General features: G+C 30.4%; 1 protein-coding gene across 1 annotated transcript; it reads right to left on the bottom strand.

Annotated features, from left to right (window-relative positions):
- Nucleotides 1-8,363: 8,363 nt before the first annotated feature.
- PARP2 (poly(ADP-ribose) polymerase) lies at nt 8,364-15,189 on the bottom strand. Its single transcript, XM_016328988.3, has 18 exons — nt 14,925-15,189; nt 14,328-14,658; nt 13,682-13,800; nt 13,462-13,543; nt 13,122-13,357; nt 12,696-12,822; nt 12,423-12,478; nt 11,906-11,979; nt 11,664-11,710; nt 11,464-11,513; nt 11,150-11,212; nt 10,594-10,674; nt 10,353-10,463; nt 10,102-10,177; nt 9,850-9,992; nt 8,810-8,883; nt 8,609-8,714; nt 8,364-8,518 (listed from the first exon to the last, which is right to left on the bottom strand). The coding sequence occupies exons 1-18, from the start codon at nt 15,006-15,008 to the stop codon at nt 8,420-8,422; spliced, it is 1,959 nt and encodes a 652-aa protein (XP_016184474.1). The 5' UTR covers nt 15,009-15,189; the 3' UTR covers nt 8,364-8,419.
- Between the last annotated feature and the right edge of the window lie 393 nt (nt 15,190-15,582).

Consider the following 15,582-nt stretch of genomic DNA (forward strand, 5'->3'; position numbering starts at 1 on the left):
GGCATTTGAAGGCTCAAATATTAGTGAAGTCTCTTATGTTGACTTCTATGAAGAAAATGGTGTGTTGGGACTAAAGGCCGAAAATGGTGGAGATAAATGATAAAGAAATAGTTTTTTTTTTGTAAAATAAATATAATAAATGTTTAAATTATAAATTCCGCCTTGAGCACGCACCAGTCGACAAACTTTTAAATAGAGTTTAGCACTGTAATAGATTAGTCTTTATTCTTTAACTTGCTGAGTTGAGAGATATCGTGAGAAAAAAAAAAAGATAATTTTGAGAATTTTTACCATTTTCATAATATGTTTTATCTCGTTTACTTTATAAAAGGAGATAAGTATAGACGTATCTCATTTTTAATGTAAACGAGATAAGGTACAAATCTAGGTCTACATATCCCGTGTACACATGTTTTACATAGGAAAGAACGAACTCCACGTATTTCATTTACACAATGAAAAAGATATAAACAAACTAATTTCGTTTAGTGTGTAAACCAGATACATGCTAACTTAAAACGTTGACACTGAAAATAAGATATAGTACGACAAAAATCAATCACCTATAAAAGAATTTTTAAACCGTTGGTATTCTCCACAAAAATCTCAATCCTTCTTCTTTCCCATTTTTTTTTTCAAAAAATTTATTAAAAATGTCTATTGGTAGTGATTTTTTTGTTGTGATGGTGTATTTCAATTGTCACATGATGATAGTGAGATTATATTTGAGTATGAGAATCATGCGCTGCGGAACAAATTTTTTGTCTGATATTCGCACGTGGGTGATAGGGAGTGAAAAGAGGTTGGAAGAGTTGGGTATAGGATGCTAGCACCGATGAAAAATGGTATATTTCGATTTCGTCCATTCTACCTCGATGGCGATGAGCATGTGCACCTAATGTAAGAACCATAAATTATTAACTAATTAATTAATGTAAAATAATAATTTAAATTGTTCAAAAATAGGTTAAAAAAATTATAATGTGAATTAGAAAATTTTGAGATGAGATTTCACTTCAGCAGAATTTTTCGAGTTGTAAAATATAATTTTTTACGAAAAATTGAATAAAAACGTATACCGATAAATTAGACAGTAGTACCAGTTAAATGTATTGCATGAGCATAATAAAAATTACCTTTTATAGTTTTGTGTAAATTTTATTAAATAATAATATGTATTAAAAATTTATTTTTGAACATTTTTTGTAAGTGAATAATAAGAGTTTGTTTAGATGTTAATAAATCGTTAAAAAATTCAATAAAAAGATTTTTTTTTTTATCGTATTTGATAAATTTGTAATAATAAAAATAAAGTATTAAAAAAATTAAAAAATATTTTTTTAAAAAAATTACAAACCTATAATTTATCTTTTTTTTAAAAATATTTTTATATTAGTATATCTAAACATAATTAATAAATAAAAAATATTTTTAACATAAAATACTAATTTTATATTTTTTAAACTATTAAAAAATATTTTTTTAAAAACTCACCTAGTCAAATCCTAAAACTAACTTCTACAAAAATTAGTTTTTAATTATATAAGAAATTAAAACATGCGCTCGCTAAATAAGTTTTGAATCCTTTTAAATGTGAATTTTAGTTTTAGTCTCTACAAAAATTCAGATAATATTACTTTGGGTTGAGATATGTCTCCAAACACTTTAAATATTTGTATAACAATTCTGCTACGTTACCAACAACATTTCTGTCAACATCTGCTAACTCTTATTTATAAGGGTGTTTAATGAAAGTGTCTTTGTAGATGTGTCTAATAAAAATGTCTTTTTTATAGTTATGTTTGATAGAAGTGTCTTTTATATATATTTTTTGGATGCGTCTTTTTATATATGTGTTTAAAATATAATAATTAATCATTATTGGTAATAAGTTGGCAGATAATATATTGGTACCCTATACTTTTTCTTTGTATATTATCCATTAAAATGCCTCTCAAATCAAAATAGTAATGAGAATTAAATTTATAAAAAAAATGTTTATTATCAATTGCGTTAATTTGATTTTGAGGAGTGTTAGAGATCAGCAGATTTTGTAATTTTTAGCCATTAATTAACTATTAATAGTATTTTTAATGGTGTGAAATTTCATCTAATGATAGAGAATTACTCATTTTTCTTTTACAGACTTAATGCTAACCAAATTTTAATAAAAGTGCTGAACTCTTAGACTTTTTCGAAGTGTAAAATAGTTACATAGTTAAACTAGCATCAACAAGTGTTTGTGAAAATTATTCCATCTAATATAAATTTCATAGTTGCTTACCCTAATTTGTCATAATGCTTCCCTATATACTATATAGTATATATTATAGTCTAGAACCTCCCATGAGAGAAAATAAGGTGAAAACATTTAATGTACATTTCATCATTTTCAATTACATTATTACAATCTATACATAGGCCTTGTTCATTTGCAGCACTAACTTGTATTACACTCCAAAAAAAATATCACTAAATCAATATATAACTACCAATGGCTGATTTACATGCACTAAGTTGACATTTGGTCTATAATTTTCAAACCACAAACACTACTCATACATTAACAATCATGCTTAGAATGTTATGAAATTAAACTATATATTATTTATGGGATAATCATCAATTGTTGATATAATGATATACAAATTCATTTTATCTTTTAGCGTATTAGGATTCTAATTTTTCCTCCTTAAAACTATGGTTTGAAGTGGATAAAAACTTAAATTCATTATAATACATCTAATGAAATCAAGCGAGTACATGTAACATGATTCTGAATCTCATATATGAAAATTGCTTCTCCTTTGAACATATCATGGTATGTATGAATGCTACCCATGAACAAACACAAATATCAAAGGAAGAAACAAACCGATTTTATACCTCATGAAGCGCCATTATTCAAATTCAATGTTGTATCTAAACAATAACATGATAGTAGAATAAAAGAGTGAAAAATCCGTGTTGGAGAAAAAGAGCACGTGCAGAAAACAATTTCGACTATAAAAATTAAAAAAAAAAAATTTGCACGTGCCCTGCTTCTCCAACAAGAACTATTCACTCAATGAAGAAGAAAACACTCCACAAACCTTGAGAATTTGATGAGACAAAGTGAATTTAGATGTTGAAGTTGAACTTAGCCGAGGGAATGACTCATTATTTATAGCTAGGTCCAAAACTTTGGAGAGAGAGACATAGGATATTTTAATATTTTGTTTCACCGTATCACATTAAATTATAACTAATCAATCAAATCAATTATATATAATAGTATTTATACGTACATAATAATAATAATAATAAGTATAAATTGTATTTTATTTTTTTTAGTAAATTTTTTATTATCTTTCTTTTAATAAAAAAATATTATAAATGATTTTAAACTAATAAATTTATCATTGTTGTGAGAAGATATTGTATATTCATTTATGGATTTTCTTATCTTTATTAGCAGATTTATTAAGTGTTTAAACTAAAAAAAAAACATAAAATTATTTTTAAGTACAAATATAGCTACTACAATTTAAGAATAGATAAAATATGTTGGTAAATTTTAATAAATAATAACATTAGTCATATTCAATGACGGATAAATCTAAAAAACTTTAACAGCAAAAATAAAGTATTCATAACATGACAATAATTTTTACAATTCTACTATGTTATTATAAAATATGATTAGTCTTTAAATTATCTAACTAATAAAATTAAAATAATAAAATAATAATAAATAATTTAGAATTTTATTTTTTTAGGTTTTATATTTTTAAAAAATTAAATAATTTTTTATTGTCGATTCAATAAAATATTTTTGTATAAAAGTTAATATTAAAATAAGTTAAAAAATCATCATCTTTAATTTGAAATTAATTTAACATAATAATTTTATATATTATTAGAGTTAAAGTTAATAAAATAATTTTGATAATAATTTACTAGAGTGGAGTCAAAATTACTTATGTAGTAGAAACAACTAACCATTATTATCAAGTACTAAATAATTTTTGAAATTCTAATGCATAAATTCGTCCCTAATCATATTATTTTGATTTAAAAAATAATATAATAATAAAATATAAAACAATTTTGGATAATAAATTTTAATAAAAATAATTTTTCATAATCATTTATGATAATAAAAAATAATTTAAAGACAAATTTTATCTTATGTTAACTTATATTTGTTCAAATCAATTTTACCGTAAAAGTTAAAAAATTTTATGCATAAATCATAAAAAAATATATCTACAAATTCAATCAAATAGAAATCTTTGAAAAGAATTGGATTGAATGGTGGAAGCAACAAGGAAGGGAAAATTTCATAATGTAAGAGTGCAGATAGGTTTGGGTTTTGCGTGTTGGCATGCAAAGTTTTCAAGTATTATTGCATCATTTGCATGTGTGAGTTTTAGAGAAAGTTGTGTGGGGAGGCTTCCTAGCTAGGTTGATATCATTCCCTATGTGTAATAGGCCTTTACCTTTTCTTCCCAATGTTTTTGGTGAGTTTTTAACAGCACAAGAATTTCAATGACTTGATATTAATACCAAAACACTGCCCATCATGGACTCAACATACTTCATGCCTGCCTCCTACTTCGTACATATAATAATAAACACCAATCAACTTGGGTTAGTCGAGTGGTTAGCTTACTCGTCCGCTTAAATAAGTGTCGGAGGTTCGAATCCCGCCTTGTGCATGCAGCAATCTATTAGCCAACGGCAGACCCTTAAATGGAGCTCTGATCCGCAACGGATTAGTCCTTGACCTGTCGAATTGGGAGATACCGTGAGCAACAAAAAAATAAACACCATGTTGCAACCTTCTAGACTTGTAGCTACATCAAATCCAAAGGCTAACCAGATAAGTAACCCAGCCACTAACCCTATCCATTTCTAATTCAAATACCTACGTCATTATTCATCTGCTTTTTAACTTGTGTGAATGGTACTTGTATATGGATACAATCATACTCTATATATTATATTAAATTCACTTTTCATATTAGTTAGTCGTGTAAATATATATTAAAAATGAATAAAATAACACACACACACATATATAATTTAATTTTTAAAGATCATATTTAAGTTAAATTAGTTTTTTATTATTTTTACTAATATATTTCTTATAATTGTTAATGTGTTAAGTCTATCACATATCACATTTTTAACATATCATGTGGTGACATATTAAAAAAATTAATAAAAGAACTAACTTGACTTACATTATTATCTACTCATAATTCATTATTTATTATTAGATAAAATATGAAAAATTGTTTATTTATGTACATTAATTAGCGATTATCTTAGATTAGTGCATAGTCAAAAGGATAATTACACTTGTACTAACCTATGATTTATATGAATACTTTGACTTTTTAGATTAATAGTCAAATTAATTCTTAAAAAATTGAGATTTTTTAAATTTGTCATTTAATTATTCTATTAAAAAATTTTCGTCAATTATTGATAATATAAAATGCTAATTGATAGCATACATCATATATAACATATCCAATTGGACGTTCACCAAATATGTTCATAAATCATTTTAGCTGTTAAGTCAAATTTAGTATAGGTTTTATGTAATTGGTAAAAGAGACTAAATTGATAAATTTTCATAAACATATTTATTTAGCATCCAATCAGACATGTTAGCTATTATGTATGTTGTCAACTAATATTTTACTATTTTAGATTATCAATCGTTGATAAAAATTGTTAATAGAATGACTGGAAGACAAATATAATTAATTTATAATATTTAAAAGATCAATTTAATTAGAAAAATATTTTAAAGACAAATTTAAAAAATGCTTCTATTAATTAGAAACTAATTTAATTATTAATTCTTGGTTTTCTTTTTAATGCAAAAATCACTTTCAACTAAAGGTATAAAGTACGGATAATTTTATTACCCAATTATGTTAGGCATTTTACCCAACAGATAACGGATAAAATCATATTATATTATACCTGGTCTTAATTGGTTCATGTATCAGATTTGTAGTCACATAATTCGAATTGACTCGCCAATAACCTAATATATTATATTAAAAAAATAAAATATATAATATATAACTTTTACTAATCTTAATCTCACCTGAGCCCACCATTTCTCTTTTTATTTTTATTTTCAAGTGTTACATAAATTTTTTTTTTCATTTTTTCCTTTTTTTTCAATTTTCTCACATATTTTATTTTAATCGGATACATGATTACTCGAAACAATCCATCCCAAAATTGATTGGTTTAGATGGGTTTGGGTCCAATCACAAAAATTACACTAATACAATTCAATCTAAACTGAACAAATTTAATCGATTCGATTCTCAAATTCACTCAAAACCGATCCAATTCTGACCTGATTATACTGCTACTTCCAACTTTTTATCGCATCAAAAAGGATACAAAGCTAGGGGAAAAGAAGGAAGCTAGTTTCACAACAGAGAATTCCCTAAGAAGAAGTTGTGTTATGAGAGGTTTTCCCCTTGGTGACGAGGGAGTAATGAAACATTGCAAAGTTTGATGAATAGCATGCTACGAAGGTGTGCCGTGCGGCAATGGTTTAAATCCTAGTTTAGTTTTTCTACATAGGTCAAATCTTACATACACAAGCAGCAACCCCATCATTACTACCACCACCCCTACTTTGCTGTTCTACCATGCCACTTCAATTATGCACAAAGGAAAAACCATGAAACATGTCACGCTCTATTCCTACTAAATTTTCACAAGCACTCATGTATGCATTAAAGAACCGCAAGGTCTACTTTGAAGGGGAAGGGCGATATCTCTCTTTCTTGGGGTTTTACTTTGCAACTAATAATCTAGCTTCTTTTTTTTTTTTGGTTGCATATATTCTCCCCCAATCCGACAGACCAAGGACTAATCCGTCGCATATCTGATTTCCATTTAAGGATTTGGCACGGGCCACTTGTTTAAGCAGAAGAATGAACTAGCCACTCGATCAATCCAAGTTGGTTAATGAATATTCTAGCTTTATTATTAAGAATTCAATCTAATCCATATTGAAGAAAACTTCTTCATAACATTTGTATAAGTCCCCAAATACGGAGATTTTAAGAGACACAAACCTGTTTCGAGGGAAAAAAAACAGAAGAAGAATAGAATGACAAGCAAAATGTCTATTTTTTATTCTAAAAAACACTCACTAAACATCATCCAAGAGAGGAACATGAGATCAGTAGAAAGAAATCAACACCACTCTACCAATATGGTGTTAGTAGGTCTAGTTCCATGTATTATACATATATTAGAGCAGTTATGGGGTTTGTAAGAACATTGGCCATGCCACTATCTTGTGGGATAAGAACATAGATTCTGGATGAGGTCATTATGAAATCTAAGGGTCTTTAATATTGGCGTGTGCACCATGCACTTGGGTTGGGTATGTTGAAAAATGAAAATGCTTTATTTGGTCAGGCACCACCCTACGATTCAAAGGCTTTTAAAACTCAAATCATGCTCCCAACAAGCAGCTGAAATTCTACAGCAATTGATGTGTGTGTTTGACTATGCTTCAGAAAAAGGAACAGCAACACAGCCAAAAGTCACTTGCTTCTTTACCCTCATTAAATTTGGGTAAATGATTATGTATCTAACGGATTTATAAGAACAAGAAAAAGAAAACAAAAGACTTATGTTTGGTTTAATGATTCCAGCATGGAACCACTACCAATCTACCATGTCCATGACCATTATCCCCCTCTTTACATTTTTTTTTCTTAACCTTTACAGACTTTATGAGTTTTAGGTGAAAAATGAAAAAAAGATGTAAAGAGTATATAACTATATATATAAATGGGAGTCATTTATTTCAAATTTTTTTCTCAAGGAAATTGCTCCCAAACAGCAAGTGAAGTCGTTACTTCCGTCACAATAATGTCATGGAATTGAATTATGTTTGGCCAAATTGCCATTTGTTGACTTTCTGTGAGTAGCTATTAGCCTATTTTACCTGCCAACATACTGGTTTAAATGAAGCACAAAAGTGAACAAAATGAAAACTATGCATGTTTTATACGGGGATATACACAGTCATTGGCGTGCACCACCCAGAGTTTCCTTTTCAGGCATTGGAGTTCACAAAAAACCATGCAAAAAACCAAGGAGTGAGTGTTTTAGATATAGTTGACACTTCTTGCTTCTATTAATTCTATCTCAGTAGATATCCTGATTTCTATTTCTTCCTTGTGACTCACTCTATTGTGTATTGTCAGTTATAAACCACTCACTAATATGTGTAGTTTATAATGGTAAACCATATTCTAATTCAATGAGGGCATAACATTTTTTTACCCTTGTTTAAAACATTTTTCCTCAAAATAGCAGAAAAAGTACAAACCTTTCTCTCAGTAAAGATATATATAAGTTCATACATTTTTTACCATTAGTGTCTTGGCTTAAAGTTGAAATTTACATGAACAACATAGCGCATCTTAATTTGTTCCACATTATAAACAATGTACTCATTGTACAAAAGAGAACCCTGCAATGCAAAGTGATAACAGAATAAATGTAAAAAATCCAAGTATAATAATGAAGAAATCTGCTGTTGAAATTTAAAATCTTAGCCTACCTTAAAGCTTGGATTTTTCTTGGGATTTCCTAGGGGAACAACGACCCCGTCCTCAAGTGCCTGGGCTTCAGAAAAATCTGGTGATGTTCCTCCTACTCCTTTTGTGCTGCAGCATGAGATTGCAAACATTTCAATTAGAAAACTCGACTTGGCCACTTTATATACTTAAATATTAACAATTGAGGAATTGGAGAAACAAACCTAAGTTTTCCTTCAGGCAACTTATCAGCATCATACTTTGCTGTTAGAAATTCAGCCATGTCACCAAGTGCAACCTAGAGTACAATAAAAAAAATCACTCTCATGAAGATGAATATCAGAATGAATAATGACACAATGCACAAAAAAACAAATCTATATAAAAGGAGAAACTAAACTAATATTACAGTAAGTGAATGACATATAAGTTTTAAGTTTTGTATAAATTTGTCGATATCAACACTAAACTTAGTTTGTAATAATATAGAGAAAAAACATCTATTTATATAACCACATTTGTACTATCATAAAGAATAGCATCTATTTAATCAATTCAGTATCAATTTCATAATTTTCCACAATAAATTAACCAATTATATTATAAAAGATACCAAAGTAGTGCTATAATAAACTAATACATAAATTCTTAAGTTCTCTATAAATTTGTCACGCCACCTACTACTACTACTTAGACAACTATTTGGAGAGTACATTTTATTATTAAATTTTTAATTAATTCATAAAACAGTTCATCATATATGATCATACGAAAAATTAATAGTTCGCGACATAATTTTAATAAGCAACAAAAAATTCTAATTAGTCTATTTGAACATTTTGGCATATGTAACTATATGAGAAAGTAATAGTCATAATATACTATTCAAATAGACAAATATGATACTTATTTAAAATACAATTATTTTTTTACCCCAAAAAAAAATCTCATTTTAGATTTTATATTTTTTCGCGCATCATGCAGATTTAAATCTAGTTAATATAAATTGAAATTTCAAAAGATGTGGATCAATGATGAACATATTGTAAGGCTCATCTTATAAATGGAACCTTAGGTGCAATACTCACATTATGTTTCAGAAAACATGGGAAAACAAAACAATGAAAAATCAACATTGGAGCTCTTGTAGTTAGCTAATATGATTGACATGCACATCTTTTGGTGATATTGGTAATGGGACTTTCAATCCTAAAATCGTACTTATCCATGAAGCAACAATGTTCACTAAAAGATAAGAAACAACCTCACATAAAAGGAGCACTCCATCTGTAGCGGTATGAGTAGCATAGCAATAATTTGCACTTTTGGAGAACATGTCAGCAAAGTATACCCCCTTCCCAAACATGTATCCGGTTACAGGTGCCTCAGGTGGAGCTATGCGTAAACCTGACAATGGTTCATCAAATTCACTCGGATATTGTAGCGACAAAACAATATTAACTTGTACAACAGCATGCACATGGATGCAATATTCAACAATTAAGAGAGGAATGACCTTGAGATAAAATTCCAGTCCAGTTTGAGAGCCGAGAACCATGCCACAAAAGCATCCTATTTTTTGTGCCGCAAAACTGTCATATAGAGTGGAAAAAACCTATAGATTTAATTCAAAATGTCTACATAATAGGATTTACTCTCTTTTTTTTTGGGGGGGGGGGGGGGGGGGGGGGGTTGGAATATATTATATTTGCAGAAGAAAATATCACAGAAAAAAAAAATTCTTATTCAATCATGCATTAATCACACCTTTTTGAAGCGTTCAGCCTCTCCTTCTTTTGAAGTCCTGAATATTTGAACAATTTCCACTGAATAGTTTGAATGTGTTTCTGCATGAGTGTTCTTCATATATCTTTCAATCTGATGACATCAACAGGGACAACATGATATCAAATGAGACCAGTAGGAGTCAGGGTTAACAATTTATGCTTCACATCTCCAGCAAGGTCTGATTTAATATTTTACAGGAAAAGACAACATCATTGCTTACCATGGAGAATTCCTTGCTACCAGATTCAACTGGTAAGAGTTCACAATGAAGGCGTTGATAATGTGCATAAAGGGGATCTCCCTACAGCAATTCCAAGATCAGTCATAAAGTATAACAAGTCTATACAGAAAGTAATTTAGAAAAGTAGATATCATCGGGAAAGGAGTCCATCCTTTTTGTACAGGATTGTGTTAAATTGAACATCATATGTTTAATTTTCAAAAAATATACCAATGGAAATAATTATTTCAAAATAAAATATTTTGTGATGCCTAACATACTAACTAGTCTATGCTGTCCCTTCATTTCACTATGACAATTAAAAACAAAACCATATAATATTTTCTCACTCCGATGTTGTTTAGAAGATTGGAATAAAATGTATCCGTAAGTAATTCATCATCACTTAGGGTTTAATTTAACATTTTATATCATAAACATTTCTATCATAGTTCAGCACCTATGGCAGTATCCAAAATAAATTTTGATAAGAATGCTTGAAAAAATTCCAGATACTGCCAACCATCCACAAGAAAGAAGTTTAAACAAGAGATACCTGCATTTCTTTATCCTCCTTCAATAGCTTTGTCGCAACCTCAATTTCAGCAAGAGCTTCAACCTTTAATTGATTACAAGGAGCCAAAAAAGATCAAGTTAAATAAAAATAGGTAAAACTAATTTACTGTTCTGAACCATTGCAAGGAAATTGAAGGAAGATGGTGAATAGCCTCAGGGGACAAGGAGGCTGCTGAGGTTAACGGGAAACAAAACAAAGCACTAAACGAAAATATATAATATAACAGCACCCATAACAAGTAGCCACCACATATAGAATACATATAAGAAAAAAGAAAAGGAATAAAGGATTACCATTTCCAACTTTCGCTTTAACTTTTGAGGGGTGTCGATAACAAAGTCTCCTGTTTATATTTCTATATCGATTAGTATGATTCCGAGAAAAGAGTTCACAAAACCCACAATTAATTGTGAAAAAATCACAATTATAATTTAAACCATGGAATAAAACAGTACATGGGCAGGTGGAAAAAGGTATGGGAGAGAGAGCTTACGCATTTTTCTGAATCCAAAATCATGAGGAATTACAGTGTAAAATTCTCTGTAATAAGCAATGAACCCAATTAGATAATGAGGTGATCCAATTTCTTAAAGCTCAAATGGAAAATTTCAAGTCATGATATATAGGCAAATCAGCTCTTTGAAAAGCAAATAGGTAAGAAAAGGTAAATGACTTCAACCGAAACAATAAAAGAGCATAGAACATTGAGAACAACAAAGTACCAAATCTTCTTACCCACTTAATTGCTCAAGGGCTCTCCTATCAGATTTATCAATCACATCAGCAAGTCTTTTGAGAACTTCATAGCCCTAAATTATTTAAGAAATATAAACGGTTATTTTTCTAGAAAACAGGATGTAAAATGCATGCAAGTTGAAACAGCAGTTCCCAACATGATGTGAACAAAAGATTCATCTACAATATAACTTGTGCGTGTCATCAAGATTTAACGACCTTGGGTTTAACTTTATATTCTAAAAGCATAGAGAAAAGCAGATTAAAGGGGGGAAAATAATTTCCATATAACACTGAAACTTCACCTCGTGGTGCAATTTTTTTTCCACCACCAATAAGTACCCAGATGTACTTTGGTTGTTCAACAGTATCAATGAAATTTGATTTTTCATCAACAACATTATAGAAGCACAGAAAATTAGTATGAGATGAACTTCTAAAGGAACAATAGATTAAATTAAACATATGCCAAAAAATAAAGTAAAATAAAATACAATTGTGGTGCCCTAATACTTACCTTTAGAATTGTTGATTTGCTAAGTTTTCCAAGGGGCAACTTGTTTGCATTATACCCTGAAAAAAGATCCCAGAGCTAAAGATAACGAATATTGAATTAGGCTATATCAAAATTTTAAAGAAGGGGTTTCAAAAGCATGACAATGAGTATTGACTTGATATTGTTGTATCTTTGGAAACCATCTAGATGATTTAAAAGACTAAGCTGAATGTCTAGCATGCTTTTGGATAATATGGTCCAGAACTCATCCAATTGAAGGGAGCAATAACTAACCTATTTCCATCATTTGCTGATTCATCATGCTCACATTGCAAACAAGAGATATAAACTTTGCAACACAAGGCTCAAGTTTTGATTCCAGAGGTTGCTTTTTCAATTCATGGCCAGCACTTTCTGTGACCTGAAAGCAACTGCCCATTTAGAATGACCAACTAAAATAGTTTCTTCCTCCTTTAGGTTCCTCTCCACCAGCATAACCACAAGGGAAGATAACATCAATTACCATCAACAAGAAATGAGTGAAGTCCTTTCCAAAATCCATAAATATGAAAAAGAAAAATTCCTCTTATATAAGATAACGTGAACTAATTTCAAAAGGATGAGAATTAGTTACAAAAGGCACATTAAGTATTCAAGTTACATGAGTAAAAGGAAAATGGATTATGTAATAAGGGGAATAGTCAAGTCAATAGTACTCACTGTAGATTCTTCTTCCTTGCTGCTGTAATCCATTTCCAACCATACATAACTCTTTGGGTAGCAAATAAAGTTTTTCCTATCAGACCAAGCATTCTTGGTCTTGGCCAAAAACTTATCTTCAAACTCTACAATGGCATGCGCACTTGATGTGAAAGGTCCGTGTATCTTGTCTTGACCCTTTACACCTACCCTTCCCCATCTATTGTAAACAAGAAATTTACTGCCATCATCGGATTCTGAGAGCAATTATGACACAGGTGGTCAGAAAAACCAGTGGAATGATAAACCCAAAAGTAGAGCAAACTTTCAACAAGCCAAGTGACACAAATTTGCGACTAACCAAGAACTTGAATCACATAGAACTTGTTATTGTTGTCCCCAACATTTGTCTGGTTTAACATGGCATCATAGACTTCACCACCCTGCATCGTATTAAGAAAAACACTGGTCAATTTAAACCCCTACAAGTAATTAACTATCCAAACTGAACAGAAGGTATCAATGTCAACAACAGTATCTCGCTAACAAAATTTGCAATGCAACAACTATTAGAAACTTGCCAGTTGCAGAACATGATACTGTGATTTGATATGATCCGGCAGCCACTGATCAAGAATAGCAGCACCCTTTTTGGTTGCAGTCACTATCTTTTCCTCTTCTTTACATGATGTAGCCTCCTCTGCAGACACATCATATTCACTACTCTAAATACTAACAAGGAAGACCAAATATGCAATGCCTATGCTCAAAACTAAGTAACAAGGAAAGTGACAACCCATTCTCAGAATCATCCATTTCACTCCCAAATCTCAAAGCATCTACTATAAGATGTTTATATAATAATGAACCACTAGTATCCTCAATCCTCATTTTTCTTCTCAGACAAACAAAGTCGGAGTTGGAACTTGAAACTTAACATGATTACATTTGAACTTAGAAACAACAATAAATAACCAATTTTAGGAGGCAATATCACAATACCTCCTTTAGAAGTTAACTGGGGATCGAAAAATTAACATGTCAGGATTAGTTTTCACATTCTATAGAAACACCTATATTGCGTTCTCGGTCCACACTATTGAGATTAAAACATTCAAATGCAACAAATATTCACAAGGATAGAACTTCCATCAATGGAAAAGAAATTCTCCCATATCAAAATAAGAACTTTTAAAGCCATTTGCATAGCATCAATGAGAAGCATACCATCCTCTACATTATCAGAACCCTTTCGCAACAGCTGAGAGATTCTTTCAACCAACTGTTTCTTGGAACCAGAGGCCGGAATTCCATGAAGGGAAGCTTGTTGTCGAAGCTGCTGAACACTCAACTCACGAAGCTCCTCAATGGAAGTGATTTTGTTACCACGATTAGAGTCACCATTCTCACCATCATCACCTTCACTCTCTCTCACTCTCTTATTACCCGCCAATAACAAAGTATCACCATCAGCACCAACACCATACCCAGAACCATCAGCATTACCAACAGAATTTTCCTTAGCTTCTTTGCGAAGTGCAGCGTCAAGTCTCCGAACCTGTAGAACAATCATCCTTCAAAATGCACTAGACTCTAACTAATCTAACTCGAGTAATAAAATAAATAAAGAAATTTAAACAAAAAAAAAACTTTTTTTATCATTCACATAACTCGAACTTGAGAATTACTTAAGAAAAAACTAACTTTGAACAACTTGAACTAACACTAAACACATCATTGTCAAAATTATACTCTTCATTTTTCAAATTGGAACAAAAATATGGTGAATAGTGCGATTAATGTGAGAATGTAGTGACCACTAACCAGAGTGGGTTTTGTTCCAGTAGTGGCGAGTCCACGTTGTTGGAGGTGAGCTCGCAGTTCCTCCACCTTCAGTTTACTTGACATGTTTTCTTCTTCTTCGAAGTGGAATCGATTTTTGGTTGGAAGCGCTTTTTTTTTCTGGCTCTGAAAAGCTTCTTTTCAAAACTTCGAACGAAACTTTTCCGAACACTGAAGAGGAGTAGAGAACTTTATATACGACGTCGTTTTACAGGGACAAGGACTAAATCGTCAATTTATGAGGTGTGCTTCGCACGATAACACATTATATATATATTTCACTTTTAAATTCGTAAACTCTAATAAAAATAAAAGCTTTTGAATTTTTTTTTGGTTGTACAAAAGCTTTTGATTTAAGAGAAAAAAACAAATAGGTATCTGTCCTTTTGTCCTGCAGACATTTTTGTTTTTGGTTATTGAAAAATATTTTTAAGTTACAAAATTCGGACGGATCAGTCCCTCGGTCAACAGAAAATGCTTGTCACGCGTATGCGTTGTCCGGAAAACTTTCCTCTCTCACGGTCATGTGAAAAACTTTCGTCTCACGCGTACGCGTAGTCACGCTTACACGTCACCATGAATTTAATAATACTTCATTTTTTCATGAATTCTCCACTTTGCATTTTTTTTATTTCTTTTA

The sequence above is a fragment of the Arachis ipaensis genome, chromosome B2 (assembly GCF_059453495.1).
Source record: "Arachis ipaensis isolate K30076 ecotype BB chromosome B2, ASM5945349v1, whole genome shotgun sequence".
Taxonomy (NCBI): domain Eukaryota; kingdom Viridiplantae; phylum Streptophyta; class Magnoliopsida; order Fabales; family Fabaceae; genus Arachis; species Arachis ipaensis.

What these genes read in the sequence shown, in the direction of transcription:
- PARP2 (XM_016328988.3), bottom strand. Translation starts at nt 15,008, where the DNA reads ATGTCAAGTAAACTGAAGGTGGAGGAACTGCGAGCTCACCTCCAACAA. An exon ending in TTTTGGATTCAGAAAAATGC is followed by an intron (nt 11,514 to 11,663) that starts GTAAGCTCTCTC and finishes AAATATAAACAG; the next exon opens with GAGACTTTGTTATCGACACC. An exon ending in TTGCCTGAAGGAAAACTTAG is followed by an intron (nt 8,715 to 8,809) that starts GTTTGTTTCTCC and finishes CTCATGCTGCAG; the next exon opens with CACAAAAGGAGTAGGAGGAA.